The sequence below is a fragment of the Lates calcarifer genome, linkage group LG18 (assembly GCF_001640805.2).
Source record: "Lates calcarifer isolate ASB-BC8 linkage group LG18, TLL_Latcal_v3, whole genome shotgun sequence".
In the NCBI taxonomy this organism is placed as follows: Eukaryota; Metazoa; Chordata; class Actinopteri; family Centropomidae; genus Lates; species Lates calcarifer.
Window position 1 is genome coordinate 18,083,237 of NC_066850.1, and position 24,747 is coordinate 18,107,983.

General features: G+C 40.9%; 3 protein-coding genes across 15 annotated transcripts in view; 2 read left to right on the top strand and 1 right to left on the bottom strand.

The window, feature by feature from the left end:
* Positions 1–21,402, bottom strand: part of gys2 (glycogen synthase 2) — a 42,207-nt gene extending 20,805 nt beyond the window's left edge. Inside the window, exons 1-16 of one of the 13 annotated variants that reach the window (XM_018700335.2) lie at positions 21,120–21,401; positions 19,564–19,745; positions 15,309–15,500; positions 14,966–15,151; positions 13,056–13,200; positions 12,851–12,968; positions 12,583–12,703; positions 12,362–12,468; positions 11,497–11,556; positions 11,256–11,334; positions 9,214–9,327; positions 8,606–8,732; positions 7,929–8,024; positions 7,639–7,802; positions 7,191–7,271; positions 5,538–6,152 (exon numbers count right to left, since the gene is read on the bottom strand). In XM_018700335.2, the coding sequence (XP_018555851.1) occupies positions 5,934–6,152; positions 7,191–7,271; positions 7,639–7,802; positions 7,929–8,024; positions 8,606–8,732; positions 9,214–9,327; positions 11,256–11,334; positions 11,497–11,556; positions 12,362–12,468; positions 12,583–12,703; positions 12,851–12,968; positions 13,056–13,200; positions 14,966–15,151; positions 15,309–15,500; positions 19,564–19,745; positions 21,120–21,243 (2,115 nt within the window). In that variant the 5' untranslated portion in view covers positions 21,244–21,401 and the 3' untranslated portion in view covers positions 5,538–5,933. Of the gene's footprint in view, positions 1–5,537; positions 6,153–7,190; positions 7,272–7,638; positions 7,803–7,928; positions 8,025–8,605; positions 8,733–9,213; positions 9,328–11,255; positions 11,335–11,496; positions 11,557–12,361; positions 12,469–12,582; positions 12,704–12,850; positions 12,969–13,055; positions 13,201–14,965; positions 15,152–15,308; positions 15,501–19,563; positions 19,746–21,119 lie in introns of those variants that run through there. The other 12 variants (XM_051077901.1, XM_051077899.1, XM_051077904.1 and 9 more) reach the window with 12 other exon arrangements.
* Positions 789–3,806, top strand: spx (spexin hormone). Its single transcript, XM_018700332.2, has 6 exons — positions 789–1,449; positions 1,762–1,845; positions 1,999–2,056; positions 2,419–2,481; positions 2,585–2,671; positions 3,592–3,806. The coding sequence occupies exons 1-6, from the start codon at positions 1,444–1,446 to the stop codon at positions 3,654–3,656; spliced, it is 363 nt and encodes a 120-aa protein (XP_018555848.1). The 5' UTR covers positions 789–1,443; the 3' UTR covers positions 3,657–3,806.
* Positions 21,403–21,905: 503 nt separating the features above from the next.
* Positions 21,906–24,410, top strand: kiss2 (kisspeptin 2). Its single transcript, XM_051077649.1, has 2 exons — positions 21,906–23,277; positions 24,045–24,410. The coding sequence occupies exons 1-2, from the start codon at positions 23,163–23,165 to the stop codon at positions 24,296–24,298; spliced, it is 369 nt and encodes a 122-aa protein (XP_050933606.1). The 5' UTR covers positions 21,906–23,162; the 3' UTR covers positions 24,299–24,410.
* Positions 24,411–24,747: the final 337 nt, after the last annotated feature.

The window sequence follows — 24,747 nt, forward strand, 5'->3', positions numbered from 1 at the left end:
GAAATGAGACCCAGGTTGTAGTAAACATATCCTATGGTGGACTTGTAACCTGTAAAACACTGGTATGATCCTTCATAACAGACTAATTCTGCTTGCTTTCAGTGATTTAGATTGATTGAGTCAGTTCCGTATTTTTATAAACAGATGAACTTTTTTCAAATCTGAGAACTTCAGCTCAACCCTGTAATATAATCCAGCTGTAAAATCTGAAGCAGCTGCAGCTTCACACACCTTTATATCCGAATGAGCATTTTTAGTTCTATCAGAATGTGCTACCAATCCTGCTAGAGTCCTCTCTTCATTCATCCATCCATCCAGTGTCCTTAAGCTCTCTGTTGAGTAGATTCACACAGGTTTTAAATGTTGAGATTCCCCCTGTTTCCATGTGTTTTTGGAGAGAAAATTCCTCATCATTACAGACATCAGCCACTACATCCCCTGAATAAATTAATTCTTCAACTGTGGGCCTTTCTGTTCAGAGCGTTGAAACCTGAAGTTACCTGTGAAATGACAATGTTTTGCTGTGTGGCACTTTTGTAAATATACAATGGAACTTAGCTTTGTATCTGCCATCCATGTCGTTGGTTATTTGTTCTTGTCTTGTTACTGACTCTTTACAACATCCAATATCCATACACCCAGTAAATGTTTGCATAAAAACTCAAGCAGCCTGATTAACCAAATACCCTAAAACTCAAATGTAGCTGAGATAAGGATGACTCCAACAGTATTCCTTTGGAAGCACGTTAGGGACCGTACTATTTGATGGCCAGTATGAACAGGAGTGATTACAGCAACCAGACTTGACTCATGACCTCAGTATTTCTACAAATCCTGGCTACGTCCCTGGCCTGTAACCTGTAGCTGACAGTTCATAATATCCCTGTAGACTGTCTGACATCACTGACAGTAAAATTCAGGACCCCAGTCTCACTGACTCTGCGGACTCTGGATAATTCCATTCACAAATTCTCATCTATTGGTGTCCTGCTCCAGTGAGCACAGCACAAACATATCAATATGCCCACAGATGGGGAAAATATTACAGCTCCTATCGACAGTGACACCACCCAGAGCCAGTCCACATTTTACATTGACGGGCCGCTGCTCCAACATGAGTAATTTTGAAAAACTACCGGGGAGCTGGAAGCACTTATGGCACCGGTTTTAATTCAGAAATATTTACAGTACACCGCAGCCCCCAGTGAAAGGAGCAGAATTGATCGGTTGCTCCGTTCATCCACTCTCCCAGCCGCCCCCGTTTCATCAAATTGGCGTGACCTATAGCTGCTGACATCATGAAGGAGCGCGGAGCAAAGAGGGTTCCCCACCCCGGAGGATATAAATACAGGCAGAGGGAACACCGGCTGCAGTGAGTTTACTCCGAGCCTGTCATCCTCTCATCCTCCCTGCTGGGCACCAGACACCAGGACCTCTGACACAATGAAAGTAAGTACAATGGACGAGACGTTAGGGTTCAATTAGGTGGAAGAATACGCTCATGGAGCAACTTTAATTCCTTTTCCATCAGTTTTTAAATGTAGTTTAATACTCTCTGCTATTTTCTGACTGCCACAGTTCATATCTGAACATATATCTATGGTTACAATGTTTGTATTTTTTAATTTCAAAGTTACTCCATGAATTTAAGGTTTGGAGAAGCTGCGTATTTTGTGCGTACTGCGTTAATTACGCACGCCAGGTTGAGGCTCTCTGTGAGAGGGGTGCTGCTGTGTTGCTGACGTTTGTTCCCATTTACAGGTTTTGAGGACCATCACATTAACTTATGTCCTCACCCTTTTACTACTGGCGACATTTATCTCACAGTCGTGGAGTGCACCGAAGGTACAGCTGATTTATTTCTCTTTATGAAACTATTGAATTGCATAATCTGACAGTGATTTATACTGACTGAATGGCTGTTAACGAACAGCGGAGCAGAGGCAGAAACAGCAAACATTTTTTGTTTGTTTGTTTGTTTGTTTGTTTGTTTGTAAGGGCTCTTTTCAACGGAGAAATTGGACTCCGCAGGCTATGTTGTACCTCAAGGGCACACGTATGTATCTACCTACTGATAACATGGATGCTATCCAAAGTGTTCAGTATTAAATAACAAATGGTTTCATAATGTATATTGTATTAAATTGAGATTTTACTTTATGACTTTGTGATGAAAAGTGACAGTATGGGAGAGAGAGAGATGTGATGGTAATTGGATTATTTCACAATGGTGTGTTGGCTATTACATATCGTGTGTGTGTTCACTTATTTTTAAACATTTCTTTAATCATTGAACACTGTGGGAGCTCCATGTTGCTCTTACTACAGCTAGACAAACTGATTCTGTAGTTATACATATAGAAGTGCTTTCTCAGCTGCTTCTAGTCACAATGTTCCAAAACTTTTTTTCTTTTCCAGAGGGACGCAGGTTCATCTCAGAGGACCGAAAAGAAGGAGATGTCTATGACACATTACACTTAGGTACAACTAACTTGACTATTATATATGTGTGTGTATAGTTTTAGAGCTGATGTCAACTTTGATCCATGAGCGTAATGTGTGTTTGGTGTTTGGTCTTTGTCAGAGACCCGCAGTCAGAACACAGAGAAGCTGAGTGTGGACCAGGCAGCCACTGTCCTGCTCAACTTCCTGCAGCAGGCCAGAGAGGGAGGTGAGCGAGCATCTGATATCAGCTGACACACAGCAGCTGCAGCACATGTACAGGGCATACTAAAAGGTTATATATAAAGAGTATATTATGGAAGGTATTGGTCATAATGCTTTCCATACTAATTGTATTAGAAAAAGAGAGTCAGTGTAAATTGCTGTGTTATCAAATCACACAAATCTTTATGTGTAGACTGTTGTGTTTGCCTCTTTATGCAGAGGAACACTGCTGCTCTTAAAGCTTATTGCTGTGAGCATGCTATAAAAGTAAGAACAACCCAAACATTTTCATCAACACAGAGACTTACACATCTGGATTTTGGCAGCTGGACAGACAGAAGAGATTTTACTGAAGAATTTAAACTCAAACTGTAAAAGTTGGGGAACTGAAGGACAAAGTGAGGGCTGCCCCCATCTCCTGGATAACTATTATTACAACTAGATAAGTATAAGTACTGGGTAACTTCTTCTACAGCACTGTGTCTGCGCTTCATTTTTGTGCTGTTTTAATGTTTTCAAACACAAAAGCATCTTACCATCCCGTTCTCTGACCACCTGCTTGAAAAAGGATGCTCATAAAACTTTCAAGGCCTTTTTTTGATTAAATTCAAGGAACCTGGCACAGTCTTGGATACAAATATCATCATAAAGGTCCAATTTAAGTCAAAATACGACTCACAATTTCCTTCTGTCGTTTGAATGTGACTTCTTGATACGGCAGGACAAAGAGTTCCAGAGAGAGATGAAGTCTTTCAGAGTAATCTATTAATTTAACTTTTTAGGTTAAACTTTTTTTTCCCCTATAATCCACAAACTTTTAAGGAACTACAAGGAATTCCTAATGAAAGATTGCATGTCTTTTGACCATCAAGATTTATATTTTAATTTCATTACTGTATGTAATTTTCTCTTTTTCTCTTCTAGCTGATGAAAACCCAGATGAGGTGTATTTCCAGGAGCTGCCAGTGTGGAAGAGAGAATTCTTCTGATAGTCTTTCATACATTTGTAAAGCTGCTAGAAAACATCATCTTTGTCTTTGAATGTCAGTTGTTCTGTCCAGTGTGAGGGAGAACAGCCTTTTGTAAATATGTATTCTCTGACTGTTTGAAATGTGATGTTTTAATAAAAACAGATTGAATTCATAGCACTACTGCTCTGAGACTGTCTGAGGCTTCAAACGTCCTTGATGAAAGGTTGAGGGAATCTTCCCCCCTGATCACAAAGTGTAGGATAAACATACAGTATGTATAATGGCATGTCAAGTATACAAATTACTCAGGGTTTTATTTATGAGCATGCAAATAAGAAAAAACATATGATTTGGCTAAGTCAGAAAATAGTATCTCTTAGGAAGATATGGTCAAAAGTATGTGGACACTTCTGCCCACAAACATACACACAGCATACCTTATGAGTGAACATGATTTTGGAACCATAAGTTCAGATGCCACATACAGCAAGAAGGTTCAGGTGTTCATAAACCTTTGTCCATGTCATGTATTTTGCTCCAAAGAGGACTGTGAACAGGCATTTTGTAAAGAATTAAATTAATTTTCAACAGATCCACAATGTTTTTCTCTGGTCCACACAAGATACTGCTGTGTCACACGACAACTACACAAATTCCAGTTTTGGGGAATTTAATTTCAGCTCAGAAACCCTTCAGTGCCCAGCAGCCTGATGATAACTATGTCAGTTAACAGAGGTTCACCTAAAAGCTCCAAGCTATGCCAGCTTTCATCTATCAGTAGCCCTATATTTGTAATGTGCCAAAATAGAGTAATAACATATATTGGGGTTTGTCACCTCTTGTGGCTTGCAATTCCTTATTGTTCGACACAGCTCTCCCAAACTCCATCCATCCAGAGAGGCAAGGTACACCCTGGACTGATCACCAGTCTATCACAGGGCTGAGATATAGAGACAAACAACCAGTCACACTCACATTCACATCTATGGGAAATTGAGAGTCACCCATTAACCTGCATGTGTTTGTACTGTGGGAAGTCAGAGGCACAGGGAGAACCCAGAATCTTCTTGCTGTAAGGTAACAGTGCTTACCACTGCTCCACTGTGCTGCCCCTGCTCCCATACTCATATAAATACAATTCAATGACTTTTCAACATATTGTTAAATTATATCTTTAAGATAAGATAAGATAAGATAGACTTTATTTATCCCACTTGTGGGAAATTTACATTTATATACTCTCCATCATGGAGTTTTCCTCAAAATACACAGTATACATCCATTCATTAAGCTGAAAAACAAGTTCTGACTGATGCCACAGAAAAGTGCATTACTGTGGTCCAGGTGGGAAAAATATAATATGTAAATTAGATGAAAAAAAAATGTACCAAATCATTGCAACATGACTTTAAAATATTCTTTACTTTGTAAAACAGAAATAAGAATCAAAAGATCTGGTAGAATGATTTGTTCCAGTTCCAGCCTCAGTAATGTGATGTATGTATGTAGTGGACTAATAGTCTCCACCCACACTTCCCTCATCTTCGCTCTTAGACCAGGAGGAGGAAGAGGATGGCAGAGGAATGAATAAATTAAACCTCAACAGCATTCTTTGGAAATGTAGACGAAGTTTTTGCCAACTGAAATCCAAACATGCACATCTGACCCATGACTTTACTTTACTGTGCGGACATGTAAAATAGAACAGACAGAAACCAAGTGATAACTGAACAATTAAGACACAGGATCAAAACTTGTAAAATGCTTTTTTTTTTTATTTCACTGTGTCACTGAATCAGACACTTATTTCAGCTGTTACAAATATGTGATTGCATTAGAACATAAGACTGCATAGTATCTGTAGACAACATCTTTATTCTACATAACCTGACTGAGAGGAAGCATGTATGCTGAAAACGACAGTGGGCCAAGAATAAAGCCTTGGGGGACACCATAATTAAAACTCAACTACGAAGAAACAGGTCCAGGTCCGTCCAGGTTTCATGAGATCCAGGACTTACTTTAGCATATTCTTTTTTTTTTTTTTAATTGTTGCAAATCCACAAACTTTCAAAAAGCCTTGGAGACAGGTGACGGAGTTGAGGATTTTAGTAGACAGCACAAGTAGAAGTGGAAGAACAGCAGGTAACAGCAGTGGGCAGGGAAGTGTGCTCTCCCTCACTAGTGTACAGTATATCTGATAATCAGATTGAAATATTTATTTCATTTCTGTGATTATTCCATGTACACCAAGCAGAAGTACTAAGGGACTGAATAAACTGCTCATAGTGAATCTCAGTTTCCTGATTCTCCCGGTTGCTTCTTCTTTCCCTCAGGCATAGCACCCAGTGCAAAGGGAGCCTTGATGTTCAGCCGGTCCCTCTCGGCCTCCTCATCTTCATCATAGGACTCGTCGTCATCATCCTCCACATCACTGTGGTGGGGGGTGGAGTGGAGGGAGGCTGAGGGAGAGGGGGGCACCGAGTAGGGGCGGGGGTAACGGAAACCCTCCGTCTGTGGAGGGAAAGTTATTGATTTAGTATACCGTTGATGATTTTCTCTTTCCCAAGCAGCTTGCAGTTCATTTGTATAAAAACCTTCTAACACAGATTGATTACAGACAGATTATCCATCATGATCAGGCGCTTCATGGATCGTACTCATCATGTGGTGCGTTCAAGTGCTGGTAAGAAGCTGCAAAATCAGAGTCCTCTGCTTGTAACAGTTTTTTTTTCCTCTTTTCTTCCTATTTTCTCTCTCCCTTCTACTCCACTCCTTTTCCCCTCCTTTTGTTCCTCACTTCCTCCCTTGCTTCCTTTGCCCCTTTTTTCATTTCCCCCTTTCCTTTGCTCTTCTTTCCCTTTTCTTCTTTCTTTCCTCATTTTCCTCCCCCTTTTTCCTTCCTTTACTTCTCCCCCTGTCTTTTCAACCAGATAATTATTAATCTCTCATATGAATATGTTTTTGATCTTGACACTACAATTAAATTGAAATCCAAATTTATATGAAATCTGAAAATTATGTATCAAATTTGGCCTCAGACACAGTCCTTGAATGAGAAGGAGAGCAACAGTAGAGAGGAGAAAGTCTTATTTCATGTAGCGCAGCAGTGTTCAGCCTCAGCACCATCCGAAATGATGTCCTGTCATTCATCCAAATGTTACACTGTCAATTAAAGTCTGACAAATGTGGGTAAAATCCAACAATATGTGCTCTGTGAGTCAGTCAGTACATGAGAGGGATTATCATGTACATATGTTTACAGGTTCTTAAAAGAGCATTTCACTGGGAACCACTGAGAGGTAGATTTCAGATTGTATCACCACAGAGATATCGTGCTTATTAACCCCAAAAGTGCGTAAAGGTGTTAGTCAGACAGGCATCATAGCATATACTGCAACTGAAATGAGTAAAACAGATAAATATTGATGCAGAGCCAGATGCACTTCCAAATGTTCAAACAATTTCTAGCATTAAAATCAATGATCTGGGGATTTGGCAAAGTTTTCATCCTCTAGTCCATTAATCTCTTGTTTGCACAGTGTTGCTCACCTTCAGAGGGGCCATGGGGTCCATCTTGAACTTCTCAGGGAAAGCTCTGCTAAGTGCAAGATGGCGGGCATGTATGTAGAACTGTCAATCACAAGTCAGCAGAGATGTACATCAGCAATTAGAAGAAAAAAAAAAAGACTGACATCTTGCAAGTTTTTCTCCCTTGTTTTGAGTTTAAAGATGTTTGAGGATAACAGACAGGAATGAACACGCCTGTTTCCATCCCGAATTTAAATCTGATGTATTTTCCAAAATAAATCCTAACCCTATTTGATAGCAGATAAATAAAAAGGGCTAAATGGGAGAATCTGTTTAAACAGGAAGAAAACAGGAGGAAACAAAGCAGTAGACCTACAATATCCATCTCTCCTGTCCTGCCTGATAAAGATCATGTTATAGTCTCCCTCTTATAAAACAGCTATTTGTTGCTGGTGCAGCAGAAACAGACCCGTCCCAGGTATCTCCAGTCCAGCAGGTCGGACAGCCTCTCTGTGCGGTTTCGTTGGATGATGCGCTGACGCCGTGACTGCTGACAGAAACTGAACATGAACTGGGTCAGCTGGTTACAGGACTCCTCGGGGGAACGGAACCGCCGGTCCACGATGTAGATACCTGCGTGAGAGAGAGAGAGAGAGAGAGAGAGGAGGGAGTGGTGCAAATACAGCCAGTGCTTGAGGATGAACACACATGTACTGCCTCAAACTGTGTGTGCATGTGTGTGTTTATGTGTGTCCATACCATAGGCAGCAGGGTCTGAGACATGCTCCTCCATGAAGCAGCCGAAACCTGACAGGTTGGTGGTCACGCTGGGAATGCCCATCACAGTACATTCACCTGGAACACAGAACACAGCTCAGGGCTGATTAGTCCATCAAACAGAAATACAGTGGCAACTATTTTGAAATTCAAGGTTATTGTTCAAGTCAAAAACAGCAGCATTTCATGTTTTCAGCTTCTCAAATGGAAGGATTTTCTGCTTTTATTAGTCTTATACCTGACTTAGATTGTAATAAATTAAAATGTTTGTGTTGTACACTGTTGGTTGAACATAACAAGACATATGGTGAAATGACCCTGTACTCTACAATGTCGTGCTGGTCAATTTTCACTGTTTTGTGATAATTTATAAACCAAATAATTGATCGGTTGAGAAGACAACTAGCAGATTAATCGATGATGAAAATAAGCATTCTTTTCCGCCCTGTTATGTTTGTTGCTGTCATTTGTTGTCAAGCGTTCAGGTGGCAAATTACAGCTGCTGTGTCCATTTTGAATGTAATAATATTTTGGGAGGGCGACTGATAAAAGCTGATTTCATTTTCTGATTTGACCATCCTAACAGAATGATACAGACGGGGCTCAGGATGCATGAGCGCTTGCGTATGATAGGTTGTAAGGTGAGGGTAAAAGGCTACCAGGTGTGTATCCCCATGGTTCATAGTAGGAGGGGAACACTCCAAGGTTACAGCCACGAACAAAGTCTTCATAGTCCATCGGCAGCAGGGGACTGGTGGAGGACAAGAACTCAGGGTGGAAGATGATCTGAGGGGAGGAGAGATAGAATAGAAACATAAGGTTGTGGAAAAACAGATGGCTATTATTTGCCATTTATCAACTCAACAGGATCGACTGTGGACTGTGGATTTTTATGGTTCCCAGAGGATGAATCTTAATGTTTTGGTGACCTTTTGACCTTTTCATTTATTGCCACCTCTAAGACCATTTTTTTTCTTGCACATGTGTTTAACTTGCCACAATTAATATAACAGTAGATATCCATGGGCATCAGAGCAATTGTTATAACAACCTGACATTTTCTCTATCATCACCTTTAGTCAAAAAAATTCATTTGTGCATATCCCAGACTCTTGAAAATGAGTATAGTCATAAAAAAGTATAAGTAAGACATGATATACGATAAGAAAACGTGTTGGTCAGACAGCTGTACATCACAGCCTACACATGAAATGCAGATACAATAATAACAGACGCATGAAGTGAGCATATAGGACGCTCTGCGTACCTTGACGCGGTCGTTTCTGGAGTTGAACAGGCCGATGCGTCTGACGTTGGACAGGATGGGATCCGTTGAGTCGTCCAGCATGTTGTGAGTGGTCACTGGAGGCAGGCTGTGTCTCTGCAGTAAGTACATGTTCCAAAAAACAGAGAAACGTACAAGTGGTCAGACAGAAACAGAAAGGTCAAAGTGAACCAGTTACTGATTAATGACGGGATAAATGATACGTTTTTATCATCATCATCATCCTGTCATTTTAAAGGGGTCGATGATGGTGACCATTTTTCATTGATCTTTGATTTTTTACGTCATAGTTTTTGTTCTCATGCCCACACTGACAATCAATTTTCCCTCAGGAATAATAATGTTAATCAACTAATCAATCGATATGAAAGATGTTAATTGAGAATTCATATCTCTGCAGCACCCAGCACTAAAAGTCTGGTTTCTCCTCATTGTATGTGTGTGTCTCTGTGGAGGACAATGTTTACTGTCCGTATTCATGTGCAATTTGTCCAGCACATATGATCACAAAAAGCCTAAAGCAATGAAATAACATAATGAGTCTTTGAGTCAGTGTTGTGCAACTGGTAACCTTTCAGAATGTGATTCTGAGAAATGTTGATCAGTGCAGGCATTATCTAAACCCTGGGCTAATGAGGTCTGATCACAACACAGCACAACACAGAACAAAACCAGCTATGCTTTATTTTATAGGTCCCACAGTTTCCTGTCATTTCCCTCAAAGCAGCTGGAAATGTATAGAATGACTTAAGAAATACAAATAATATGGAAAACAACAACAGAGTTGGTTTACCATTTACCAGGTTAGCAGGCTGGCTCAACCTGAAGAAACAGACAGCACTCTATTCAACATATCCTGAGAGTATCTGAATTCAGACTTAATTTCCCTTTTATATATACTTTATATATATAAAAAAGCTATGAATGAGTTTGATCATTAGATTATATGTTTTTTGAATGACAATCAAAGACTGGACTAATTAAACTGCTGCTATGAAAAGGTTATAACATCTGAAGAAAGATATGCAAAAATATATATATTGGGGAAATCATTCAAAACCCAACATATTCATGAGCTGTTTAGGTAATTCGAAACAATTATTCTCAACCTATATCTACTATCTGCAATGATATATAAAAATTTCAATGCTGTTAACACTGCAAATGTAATTCCTTAAACCTCTATTGCACTGGGCTGTAGGCAGAAATCTCTGCAACAGAAATCTCAAAACCTGGACAACAACTGGACGTAGAAAGAGAAATGTGTTTTTTCTATTTTGTGTGAATGGACTCTTAACACAACACAAAATAAACAAATTCAACGTCTGAATTCATCTTAAAAGGCTTCACATGTTGCTGGTTTAAAGGGGAGCAACTCTTCAGTGCAACATCCTTCTCAACTGCTCATCAGAGTTTGTGAAATAAACAGGGCTGTAATTGAAAAGTGGGGGTAGAGGGGAAATGGGCAGGGCTGCAAATGAAAAAAATGACAGACAGAGGAATAATCACAACAGCAATCCAATCAATCCGATCAGCAATCAGAATGAGTCTCTGCTCCATCACTCCCCCCCACACTTGTAGTCAATACCACTCGCACTCCATTTCCAACCACTGAAATATTGACGTTGGCATAAATTCATTTAATCGAGAAAGACCTTTGTATAGGCACTTTGCTTGTAAGACTCTGCTGTAACATATATCACCTCAACACAGCCAGTCTATTGACCCGCAGTCTGGGCCAGAGGAAGGTAATTAACCCACGATCGGCTTGGTTGCATCGCTGACGTTCATTCATGCTTTTTTCTCAATGGAATCCCCTGCGCCCTTCTATAATTGATTTACAACAGGGGCCATTGCTCCCATTGATCACTGCTGGGGAAATGTCTTCTCCATTTATAAAAACAGAGCTGAGGATTACAGGATATATTTCAGGTAGTGCATCCTCATGGAAACTCAGCATATATATACATATATATATGCACACACATATAGAGGAAGACACAGGTATCAATAAGCTCCTGTACCTGAGTGGCGTAGATGGCTCTCTTCATTATGGTGAAGTCATCTCTGTCCAGAATGGAATTCATATCAGGGATTGTCCCTCTGAAGACAAAGCAAACAAAAAGAAGAAGAAGAAGAAGAAACCCTGCATTATCTTCATGTATTACAGACGGTGTGTTGATGTACACAGCAATCTGACATCAATGTAATCTCTCCCCAAGATCAATAAAGCTCTGGGTTCACATATAGTATCCATATACGTACGTCAACAGAGCATCATACAGCTTTTTTCCAAACTTCTCCTTCACTGTGTGAGCTGTATCCCTGTGAGAGCAAAATGGAAAACAACAAAACTCAGAAATGTGTTTCTGATCCAGACCCACGAGCTCCAGCTGTGTCTCTAAATCCAAATCTGGGTGGGCAAAGTAAAGAAGAAGTGCTTGCCCTCATTCATAGCAAATACTAAGGTGCCCTTGAGGAAGCAGCTTCAACTGTTCCAGTGTCAACAACTCCTTCAAACTAAACAGAATTGGTAGTAGTGGTTGATGCCTTCCAAAATGGCCTAAAACAGACAAGTGGAACCTGACGTGGTCTTCTGCTGTTGTAGTTCATCCACCTCAAGGTTGGATGTGCTGTTCATTCTGAGATGTTTTTCCGTTCCCCACAGTTGTAAAGAGTGGTTATCTGAGTTACTGTAGCCTTTCTATCAGCTCCAACCGGTCTGACCATGACCTCTGACCTCTCTCATCAACAAGGTGTTTCTCTCCACAGACCTGCTGCTCACTGGATGGTTTTGTTTTTGGACTCCATTCTGAGTAAAAACTTAAGACACTGTTGTGAGAAATCCAACCAGCCTGTCTGACTCTAACAATCATGTCACAGTCACTGAGCTCACATTAACTGAAGTTCCTGACCTGGATCTACACGTTTTTATGCATTGCACTGCCTCCACGTGATTGGCTGAATAAGCCGGTGTACGGGTTTTCTTTAAGTGGTTGGTGGGTGTATATCTGCATCAGAGGGATGTCTGCTGCCTTCCTGTAAGTGTGTATATACTGTACTACTGTGTGTATTGTACGATCTAATTTTGTTTGTATTGGACTGTTATTCAAACTACTGTATAGCATACCAGAGCTGTTTGCGTACTGCCTGCCCCTTCAGTGACTCCACGTTGAAGTTGTTGGTTTTGGCAGGCATAATGAAGAAAACCACCACTGTTACATCATTTCTGTGGACCTGTGGAGAGAGAGAGAGGGAAACAGAGGGGGACAGGACAACAACTAGTGATTAGATTATATGCTTATGCATGCAATACAGTAGTCCTGAATCCATAAAGCCTAAGGACCTCACCCGCAGCAGGTAATTGAGTCTGGATAGTGATTCAAGGAAAATATCCGCTCCCTTGTTGGAGAACTCATAGCGTCCGGCGATGAAGAAGAAAAGGGTTTTCTCCAGGTTGAAGTCCAGATGACTGCCAGGAGGTTAAGAATTACAATATTTATTGAAGACACAATATAGTCCTATAATGAGAGAATCAAAATTTGATGGCCGCTCACTTAAATGAAAGCACTGGGTCACCTCTACATGGGATGGATCAGAACTACATGAAAAAACTCACCCATAAAAGTGTCCTCTGACAAACTCTTGGATGCGGATCTTGCTGGTGGAGTGTAGATTTTGAAACTCATGCATGGCTGAGAACTTCTTCACATTTAGTCCATTTGGGGTCACCACATCTGTACCATCAACACAGGAACAGGAGGGCTTTAATAATCCAGTACTGAAATCCAGTATTGAATTATAACAGTGAGAATCTTCCCCACCTGGCTTCCTGTGCAGCATGTGGTTGGCCTCCACTGCTGTGATCTGGGAGACTGTGGTGAAGACATGAGCACAGTGGACCGCCGCTCTCTCCAGACAGTATCGATGGTAGATCTGTCTCTCACCTGCCTCCTTGTCAATGTTGAACTACAAAACGCACACACACACACACACACGTTTACTTTAGTCACTTTTGGGGAACTTATATATTTCCTGGAGACTCTAACAACTACTTGCCTTACCCTCACCCTGAGCCTAATCTAACCCAAAAGTCAGAAGTAATGGATATGCCATTCCCAATTAACTGGTCTTTAGTCTGAAACTTCCCCAAGAGTAATTTAAGTCAGAGCCACACACACACACACACACACACACACACACACACACACACACACACACATACTCACATAGAAGGAACAGGTCAATACAGTGTAAGTATCAGTCAGATCCCAGATCTGCTTCAATTTGTATTTGAGTTCATACATATCTGTTTGTGTGTTTGCATGACTGTGCATATAAAAATCTTTTTTACTATACTAATGGGAAATGATGCCATACATGAACATTATATGGATGTCAATCAAACTGCAACTTTGCCACCACACTTCAAAAAATGTTAATGTGTAGGTGATTTTAAATGGCGTGACTACTGGGATATGTTGGGTGGATTAGAATAAAAAAAATAAATAGAATAGAATAGAACAGAGTTTACCAGTTTTATTTGGATTTCATTTGTTTCTAAATCCTGGCTACAGAGTGTGTCAGAGTCAACAAAGCTGAAAATGCATATTGATATGATTCCATTTACAGAATAGCTGAAGTTCCTTTGGACTTCCTGTTCAGACTGAATGGATAATTGACAAACAAGGTGTTTGTCAATCATCCATTCAGTCAGCGAGTGGCCTTTAGGTCCATACTGACCTTTAGGATCTGAGCAGAGAAGAGCCAATCGCAAACATCACACTGACCCCTTCACACAACTCAGCATCACTAATGATGTTCTAAGCAGCTCTAAAAGGCTGCGATTTTGGGTCTGAACCTTAGAATGTGAAAATGAATCTGACAGCAGCTGTATATATGTGTGCAGCCTTGTATTACCAAATGGTGTATGAATAACAGCAATTTCCTTCTGTTACGTTGCGTGTGTGCATTTGCATTTCTTGCTTTTCTCTAATCTCTAATATGACAAACAACTCGCCTAAAGCTTAAAATACACAGACATAACCAGTGAATTGTCATAATTGGCACACTATTAATCTTCATGAGATCAAGTAGAGATGGGACAGAGGTGTGTGTGTGTGTGTGTGTGTGTGAGTGTGTAAATGTGTTGCTGTTGTTATAGTAATGTGTTGCATATGGATGATAGGATTTTACAGCTCCATATGTAGATCACGGACTTTTGGCAAACTACATAGGTAGCATGAGAAACATGTTTTGGTTGAAGGTATATATATGTATATATATTTCAAATGTCTGTCTGTAATCCATCCATTATCCATTATTTTCTTCCAGTATTTATTTTGTCTGGGATTTTGAAAATTGTTGTTACATCAAGGAGATCTTATGGTTAAAAAAAGAGTGCAACGAAGGACAAGATTTTATGTCCTCAGTAAAGATGGAAACAAGAATTGAACACTGACTCCAGACTTTAAAAGAGCCCCTCAACCTATGATAGGATCTAAAAGTGAGAGGGTTCCCATTTTTACCCCCCTTTTCCTCCTTTGTGTATCCACGACACGTTCATTCACATATTAAGTACAGTGTCTGCTGCATCCAGTGCATATGACAGAATCATTATAATTTGCTCAGTTCTGCTCTGTGTCCATATTTGTTACAGTCTAGTTTCCAGCAGTGACAGTACAGAGTATATATGCGGGTGTAAACTGCATGGCCAGTTCTCCTGGCCGCTCACCTTGTCCAGATTGTTATAAAAGTCTGCATTCCCAGCACACAGGTATCGTCCCAGCAGGGTGGCATGTGTTGTGAATACTGTTGCCATGGGAATCTTGCGGGAGCGAGAGAGAATAAGCCCAGCCCCTGCCTGCCACTCATGGAAATGACCAATGACATTTGGCTTGTCTCCAAGGTTGTCTGTTAGCTGGAAAACAACAAATGACTCAGAGTTGGAAACAGCAGAGTTTGTTACTAACTTAAAGTTGCACTCAGCTATTTCACAGTTCTGTAACCACAACTGGCAGCAGGGAGTAAGACTGACTGATGCAGAGTGTTCAACATCAGACTGAACACCAGCTGACCTCTTTGAAGAACCAGGCGATCAAGGAGCCCAGGATGAGCGAGTCGTTGGCCTCTCTGTCGTGGTAGGGCAGGCCGATACTGCAGGTCTGCCACAGGTCCCCCTTCCACCGGTCCAGGTTCCAGGCAGCAGAGCCAATGTCGAACAGGATCACGTAGGGGCTGCCCTCGATTAGCCAGCGGCCAAAATGAACCTGCAGCACCGACATCGACACAGGAAACCCACTGAGAGAGAAATACACTTCAGATCTTACAAATTCATGTGAGCTTGAATATACTGGACACATGCCATGATGAGAATGCCTTGCTGAAAGGCACTCTGGCAGAAACACAACTGCTGACCTTCAACACTTTATTTGGCCATGTAACAGTGGAAGAAAAAGATGTTGAATTAAGCAGAGGGAGAATAAAAACATGTAGCAGTGCTTAAATATCAAAGTAAAACAGTAAAATACCCAAGTTTCTTTTATGGAGCACATGATGCAGCACTGCATCAAATGAAATATTTTCATTATATGAAGCATCATACACACATTTCTCTGCAGCTGAGTCTGACAACATCTTTTAAAAGCTTGGGGTCTTGAGGAAGCGGAAAACAGGCTCATAAATGCAGTGAAGTTAAGTACTAAGGTAATAATCTTAGCGTTAACTCATGAGGTTGAAGCTGCCCACAGTATGTATCTTACAGAATATGTATTTAACATAGTGGACCACACAACATGTCACGTCCCTGGATCATCAGGCTCTCTGGTGTATGTCTGCCATCTAGTGGCTGATGATCAGTGAGTAGTGATAACTGCACTGGTCTCCTCATTGATAGTGTGGTAAACCCACTGAGATACTCAGCAGTGAAAGTGTTGTTTTTACATGATGAAAGCTCATCAGTGTATATGGAAACGTGATACAGTTAAAATATACAATATACAGTACTGTGCAAAAGTTTTAGCCACTAAAGGTAAAGTGAGGATGCTGTCAAAAATAATCTAGTGATTCGTTTTTATTCATCAATTGACCTCTTGCACAGTGCAGCAAACACCTTTGCCTTCAACACAGCTCCAGTTCTCCTCAGTACACCTGTACTCAGGTAGTTTGTTCCAGCATGTTGGAGAAGTTGCCTCAGTTCCTCTGTGGATTCAGGCTGTCTCAGTGTCTCTGTCTCTACATGTAATCCCACACTGACTCTGTGATGTTGAGATCAGGACTCTGGGGGTCAGACCATCTGTTGCAGGACTTCTTGTCCTTCATGTCTCTGAGGACAGTTCTTCATGATGCTGACTGTGTGTTTGGATTCACTGTCCTGCAGCAGAATTAATCTGGGACTGATCACACACCTCCCTGATGCTACTGATGAGGGGTAACAAGGGCCTCCGGGAGCTGGAAGGCCTGAAAACAGACCTAGCTGTTGCTCTCTATCAGCCCTTTGCCCTTGCACAGCTCTGCCTGTAAACTAAAGTCTGATACGGCCTTTGTTAACTCCTGTTCTCCTTCTTCGTAGCTAGCCAATTTAAATTATATATTATGCAAATTGTGCTGTGTGAGCGCTGGTCTGGGATTGGTGGAATCCTTTGTTGGCCCGTCCCTCTGCTGCTCCTCGGCTCTGCGCGATGACGTCGCAGTATAAAACCAGGGTAAAGCTGCATTCACGGTGGCTCTAAACTCTGGCCGCCCGTTTGCGCCTTTTGTAATTCCAATTCTTGACAGTATCTCCTGTGTGTGGGTTTAAGAAAACCGTGTATTAGATATGGAGCCACTTTGTGCCACTTTTTGTTTGGTTAAGATAACTGGGCCTGGATGTTTTCTCACACAGTCGTAGGTTTTCCCGTTGTATAGCCACATTTAGCTTAGCAGCGCTACTTCAGTTATATTTGGTTTGGTGTGATTGGTCGATTTTTGGGGGGGGGTTTTTCAGTTTTTTCTTTATTTAATTCTTTCCTCCTCCTAGTCTAGTTCCTGAGTGGAGTCCTCATTTTGTTATCTAATTGTTTTACTTATTTCTTTAAGTTAAGTAGCATCCATTGGGCCTTTGTTATCTTTTTGTTCTTTTATTGTTGCTTTCTGGTTGTGTATGTAGTCCCTGTTGGTTCATTAAAAAGTTTATGATTTTGCTACAAACCTTGGACCACCTGGTTTTTATGTTATGACCCCTTCCCCCTAACAAAGTCACAACACCAATCTTGCTAGGTTGGACCTGGAAACATTTCAGTGTCACTTTAAAAACAACACACGACTGAGCTGAACAATCATATGAATGTGAAGTCTGCAGCAGAAAGTAAAACATGCAGAGGAAGAGAAAGATTAAATACACACCTGATTGAATAGCGTAGCAATCCATACCAGTCATCCTCGTGCACAGGATGTAGGAGGATACAAATGAGGCGGTGGGAGCGAAAAAGACTGAAATTCCGGTGCATGCTAACACTACAGAGCAGAGATGGAGTGATGGCACATAAACAGCATAGGGGGAAACCGACAGAGGAAGATAAATTCTAAATAGGTGATGATTAGGCCAGTGGGAGCACCTGTGCGGCTATCCATCAGTAAGGGCCTCTGGGAGCTGGAAGGCCTGAAAACAGATCTAGCTGTTGCTCTCTATCAGCCCTTTGCCCTTGCACAGCTCTGCCTGTAAACTGAAGTCTGATACGGCCTTTGTTAACTCCAGTTCTCCTTCTTCGTAGCTAGCCAATTTAAATTCTATATTATGCAAATTATGCTGTGTGAGCGCTGGTCTGGGATTGGAGGGAGAATAAAAACATGTAGCACTGGTCTCCTCATTGATAGTGTGGTAAACCCACTGAGAGATGCTCAGCAGTGAAAGTGTTGTTTTTACATGATGAAAGCTCATCAGTGTATATGGAAACGTGATACAGTTAAAATATACAATATACAGTACTGTGCAAAAGTTTTAGCCACTAAAGGTAAAGTGAGGATGCTGTCAAAAATAATCTAGTGATTCATTTTTATTCATCAATTGACCTCTTGCACAGTGCAGCAAACACCTTTGCCTTCAACACAGCTCCAGTTCTCCTCAGTACACCTGTACTCAGGTAGTTTGTTCCAGCATGTTGGAGAAGTTGCCTCAGTTCCTCTGTGGATTCAGGCTGTCTCAGTGTCTCTGTCTCTTCATGTAATCCCACACTGACTCTGTGATGTTGAGATCAGGACTCTGGGGGTCAGACCATCTGTTGCAGGACTTCTTGTCCTTCATGTCTCTGAGGACAGTTCTTCATGATGCTGACTGTGTGTTTGGACTCACTGTCCTGCAGCAGAATTAATCTGGGACTGATCACACACCTCCCTGATGCTACTGATGAGGGGTAACAAGGGCCTCTGGGAGCTGGAAGGCCTGAAAACAGATCTAGCTGTTGCTCTCTATCAGCCCTTTGCCCTTGCACAGCTCTGCCTGTAAACTAAAGTCTGATATGGCCTTTGTTAACTCCAGTTCTCCTTCTTCGTAGCTAGCCAATTTAAATTATATATTATGCAAATTATGCTGTGTGAGCGCTGGTCTGGGATTGGTGGAATCCTTTGTTGGCCCGTCCCTCTGCTGCTCCTCGGCTCTGCGCGATGATATCACAGTATAAAACCAGGGTAAAGCTGCATTCACGGTGGCTCTAAACTCTGGCCGCCCGTTTGCGCCTTTTGTAATTCCAATTCTTGACAGTATCTCCTGTGTGTGGGTCAGACCATCTGTTGCAGGACTTCTTGTCCTTCATGTCTCTGAGGACAGTTCTTCATGATGCTGACTGTGTGTTTGGACTCGTTGTCCTGCAGCAGAATTAATCTGGGACTGATGCTACTGATGAGGGGTAAGAGTAAAAACATCTGAAGTGTCTAAAACTTTTGCACAGTACTGTATAACTAAATAAACACAAAAATAATTTTAATACAACATAAACACCAAGGATTAATATTCCATACATATAAATATGTATATAATGTATTAACAACACATGTTATCACTGTAAAACACAAACTACATGCTCACTGCTGGTGATTGACTCACAGTCTATCTTAGAATTAGTAAGTTACAAAATTAAAATGACTAACTATTGATTATTAGTTGTAGCAATTGTATTAGTATTACTACAAGTTTTGGAATAAGTACTGCTTACTGAGTTGAGGTAGTGATGGTGCTGCATTTTGGGACTTACCTTAGTTTACTTTGTTTTAATCACTGAGAAGAATTCAGTTATTTGCTCAAGGGCACTTTGAAATATAAACACACACACACACACACACACACACACACACTCCCACCTGGCAGCCGTTGTGGATGAGAGCGTCCATGGCCTTCCTGATGGCTGGGTTAGGCGGCTCACAGCCCTCCACCTGAGTCTTGAAGTTCTGCTCAAAGTACGGCCCCATCATGTAGTAGTTCTCCCCCCATTCATCCACTGTGATCTTAGCCTTGGTTTGAATCACTGTGTAGATTCCTCCAACTGAAGGTTGACACACGGGGGAAAGGAAAAGACAGCTCACAAGCCTCATTCTCCTCTGCATTTAAATATTAACATCATTTACTTTTACAACAACCCTGCTCTGTTTCATTCATTTCAATTACTTTGGTGTTTTATCAGTCTTCATTCATTCATCGTGTATTTAAACACTAAATATTGATTCTCTATGTTCAAATGGATCTTCAGTAATCACAGTACTGAGTACCTCAGTATTTTGTGTGGTTTGTTGTGTGTCAGAATTCTCTGTTTTGTAACAGACTAACACGTGGGAATGTTTTTCTCAGTCTCTCACTTGGCAACAAAAAGACAAATATTGATATGAGAGACCGCCAACAATTTCTGAGCTCATAATGACGTCTGAACCGCATCACTGAGCGGTGGTTGTATAAGAGGTGAGGGCAGAGAAAACAGCAGAACGACCAGTAACCTCTGAACTGTTTGACAATGTGACCACACACTTTATCAGAGGCTCAGAAACTCCAGACTCAGAACTCTACAGTTTCTGTAAAAATGGAAGCCACTTTATACTTTAATTGACATGTTGAGAGCAGTGTTTAACTTTTAATATAGATAGATAGATAGATAGATAGATAGATAGATAGATGAGATAAAGCGAGCAGACCTTGCAGAGTCGACATTAATTTGTCACATACTGAGGTCAAAGGTCAAGGTCAGAATCTCCACACTCAAGTTTATAAAACCAGCCTCAAAAGTAACTTTGTGTTTGAGGTTCAAAGTGCTCAGTGTAAAAATCAAAATGAGCAGCTTTGTTAAATTCATTCATATGAATATGTAGCTGTAAGAAAGAATCCTAATACAACTCAACAAACCTCACTCTGTGCCGTGCAATCATAGACATTTGATGTACAAACACACGGCAGGGGGTGAGTCATTGATTCATACAGTTTGTTCAGCATTAAAATGAATTTTCTCGTATCGGCCTCAGGAGAATCAGTAGCTCCATTCTTCCATGACTTATCTGCAGTTTAATGTTTAACTCTTCAGAGGGAGCAGACTCTGACTCCACTCGGCTGCGGATTTCAATATTTGCTCTTTGAGGGGCAATGAGTCGCAGTTTACCACAAAATCTTACCAACACAGCCAGATTTCACAGTGTTAACTTTAACGCCTTAATGGATTTATTTCATTCATTCTGCTGCCATAACCAGATGCTTTCACATTATTATCCAAAATCAAGGCTATATTCAAACACCTGTATACCTGTATAATTTTGTAATGCTGAACTTATCCTTACTGCATGGATGCATCAGATGAAGCATCTCGTTTCTATTGGAAATGAAAGAATCTCTACACACTACTGATAATCGGAGGCTGTAGGGTTCTGCTCAGACTTACCTTTGTTGGTGACCTCCCAGGCCACCTCAAAGAGCAGCAGGTCCTCCACAGGCAGCTCGTCCTCCTCCCAGGCCGGCAGCACCCCACTCAGGGATGTCATGGACAAGGAACGAGACAGCGGCATCGTGAAACTTTGTAGAGGTCCGACGGGCAGGAGGTGGAATCTGAAGAAGGTCTGTGGCGGTCTGGAGAGGAAAAATCTCCAAACAGGCCCGCAAGGTGAAGGTCCTGAGCTCAGCAGGGACAGTCCTCCAGGACGCAACGGGACAAGATAACGGGGACGTATGAAGGCAAAGAGCTTCAACCCCGCCTACTGAGGGTGACCCCTCTATACACACACACACACACGTGCACATGCATACACACGCAGATTTGGTGGAGTCATGTGTGATGAACTGAGTGTGATTGTGAAATGTTGATGAATGTAAACAGTACCAATGACAGTATCTGTATTTTAGATTATTAGATGTTTATATGGGCACATTTTACTTTCATTTTATTTATTCTCTTTTTTTTTTTTTTTTTGTTTGATTTGGTTTATTTGACAGAGGCAGTGTTCATAGGCACAAAGTAGATTAAAATGTCCATACTGTAGTGCCACATTTACAGCTCAACATCTGCATCTGACAGCCACAGGAGGAACTTTATGGAAAGGTGAGGAAACTGAATAAAGCTAAATATGAAAATAAACCAATAAATAAATAAATAAAATAAAAATCTATGTGAAAAGAAGAAAAAAAAAAATCAGAGAATTAAGAATGAAAACATATATGTAATGTTACCCTGTCACACAGGCCGTAATAAACCACAGAAATCTGGTTTGATGAATTAATTCATATTTTAGCCAGACATGTGCAAAGCACCAAGAACTTATATTCAATTTCATATTCAATTTCAAATCGATAGAAATGTCTGTAAGGGTTAATTCAACACACACATGCATACACACGCAGATTTTGTTAGTTTTGTGGGGCCAAACCTTTATACCCAACTGTGCTGCTAATGCTCCTTTTATTTATGAAGGCACCTGATCTGACTGGTGATCTGACGGAGCATCAGATCATGTCCTTATTGAAGCACCATCTGCACACACATCCATAAAATATGAGTCCATTTTAAAGCCACTAACACTGTGATGTCTGTAGGACAACACACTCAAGTCCTGTGAGGAACCTGTTCTTTATTTCCACATTCCAGTTCCATTACAGTTCAAAGGGAAATATCCACTTTAGGCCGTTACATTAATTTCACAGCTATAATTAAAGTTACTGTTCAGATGTAATGCAATGCTACTAAACCAGTAGCTGCCACCCTTTTTGACCTCTTTCAAAAACGCAGCACCTGCTGGGGCCCCGTGTCGAGACCTTTCCTCTCTGACCTCCTCACATGGTTTTATTTGAATAAAAAAGAGCAAAGTCCAAAAAGGTTAAATTATAGAATTTCACACAGAAAAAAATCAATATTCTAACAAATGAAAACAGATGTGTGTGTCAGGACCCTCTCACCATCCCTCAGATTTAAAAACTGGCTCCACCTCAGTATCAATACTAGTACTAGTATGCAGAGCTGCAGTATTTTTACATTATGGTATTAGTGCTTTTACTTAAGTAAAGGATGTGAACACGTCCTCCTTCACTGCTGAGCTGAATAAAGTCAAATTAAACACCAGTTTTCCAGTGACAGCCCAGTCCAGCCTGCTGCTGCTGCTGCTGCTGCTCTTTGTACCCAGTTTACGCAATTACTCATCCCGCTGTTTTAGTCCAGTTATTTCATTTCAAAATGTTCATGACTTCACCATTTTCCAACATGCAGTAACATATTATCCTGTGCTGGATGAATGATCCGAGCAGCAAACATTTCCGAGAAGAGCATGATGAATGATGCATTTCAGCACCACCGGCCACCGACAGCTCCGCAATTTACAGTAGAGAGACGCAGCCGGCTGTGATTGGCTGTGAGCAGGAGGAGCACGAGGTCACCTGGTGGAAATATAAAACAGGTGTGAATGGAGGATGACCATTAACACAGAGACAGAGGAGCTGTATGATGTGTTCAGAGATGAGACTCGTGGCTCTGGTTGTGGTGTGCGGGCTGATCGTCGGTCAGGATGGAGGAGCTGTGCCGGGATACGACTCTGCGCAGAGGACACGAGCAACAGGTGGGCGACCTCAGCAGCTCAACTGCAGCTTTTTACAACCTGTTAGATCGTAGTTCATTGTAGTAAATGGTGGGAGAAGATTTATACTTTGCTACAGTGATGGACAGTGGTCCATCATTATTTACTGTAACCAGATTCCACTGGAAAAGATTGAACTCCATTTATCTGACAGGTTCCAGATTTCAGAGTTCACTTCAAATAATAAATAACATTAAATTAAAATCAGATGTCACAGATTATAGAACATAAAGCAGTGAAAATAACTCCATATAAAAATAACATTGTGTTTTTCTATTATGTATCAGTAATGACAAAATTATGGTTTCATACATTCATAATAATAATACTAATAATACTAATACTATTACTACTACTACTAATAACAATAATAATAATAATAATAAGTAGCAGACTATTCATTCCTGTACTACAGCTAATGTAACATCTGTTGCATTCTGTTATTTCATGTTTATTTTGATATGTTGGAGATATATTAATATCATAATTACAGTTTAATCATATTGTAACATAGGTTTGATATAATCCTATAAATATAGATTTATATCACTTTGATCTGGAATATGATGTTTCTGTTATTTCTTCAAATGTTCACAGTTCCATCCATCTGTGACCAACTGTAATGAAATGTGACATTTAGTCAGTTTAGTAAAATGCAGATAAAGCCACAGTAAAGAGAAATCAGAGCCACAGTGGTGGCTGAGCAGCGACAGTGATCTCTAGCTGAGCTGAGGTGTGTGTCTCCTCAGGGTCGGTGGTCTCTGCGCTCAGGAGGAGGACCGCAGACTTCCTGCAGGAGGATCCCAACCTGTGTTTCTCCCTGAGGGAGAATGAAGACCAGCGGCAGCTGCTGTGTAACGACAGGAGGAGTAAATTCAACTTCAACCCGTTTGGCCTCCGCTTCGGGAAACGTTACATTTACAGAAGAGCCGTTAAAAGAGCCAGGACAAATAAGTTCTCACCTTTTTCTCTTTTCCCGCGAGAACTGGAGGTGCCTACCTGAAAAAGAGGAGTCTCTGTGTGTGTGTTTATTAAGACTTCAGATAACATGATGTTTCCCTGAATAAAACTTTTGTACCTGTGAAATCACTCTGAACTCAACAACAGTGGAGAGGTTAAACACTATTCAAATAAAATCAATAAAAAGGAAACTGATTCCTTAAATAAGAAGTTTCTGTGTCATGTTTTCTCCTACAGAAATCCAAATTAAACAGTGCCATGGAATTTTATAATGAAGGGAAAACATCTTTAATGTCATGGTACTGAAAACAAGCTCAACTGTCATTTAATGCGGTGGCTAAATCCAACCACAGGGTGGCACTGCAGAGCCTTTTAAATGACCCCAAGGACAACACGTGGAGACAGAGTCCTCCTCAGGCTGACAGGCCAGAACAGTACACAACAAATAATATGAAGACAATAAATAAAGATGTGACTCACCAAACAACTTCA

Coding starts and splice junctions, on each gene's coding strand:
- spx (XM_018700332.2), top strand. Junction 1,846..1,998: donor AGTCGTGGAGTGCACCGAAG/GTACAGCTGATT, acceptor TTTGTTTGTAAG/GGCTCTTTTCAACGGAGAAA. Junction 2,482..2,584: donor CTATGACACATTACACTTAG/GTACAACTAACT, acceptor GGTCTTTGTCAG/AGACCCGCAGTCAGAACACA.
- kiss2 (XM_051077649.1), top strand. CDS start 23,163: ATGATGTGTTCAGAGATGAGACTCGTGGCTCTGGTTGTGGTGTGCGGG. Junction 23,278..24,044: donor GCAGAGGACACGAGCAACAG/GTGGGCGACCTC, acceptor GTGTCTCCTCAG/GGTCGGTGGTCTCTGCGCTC.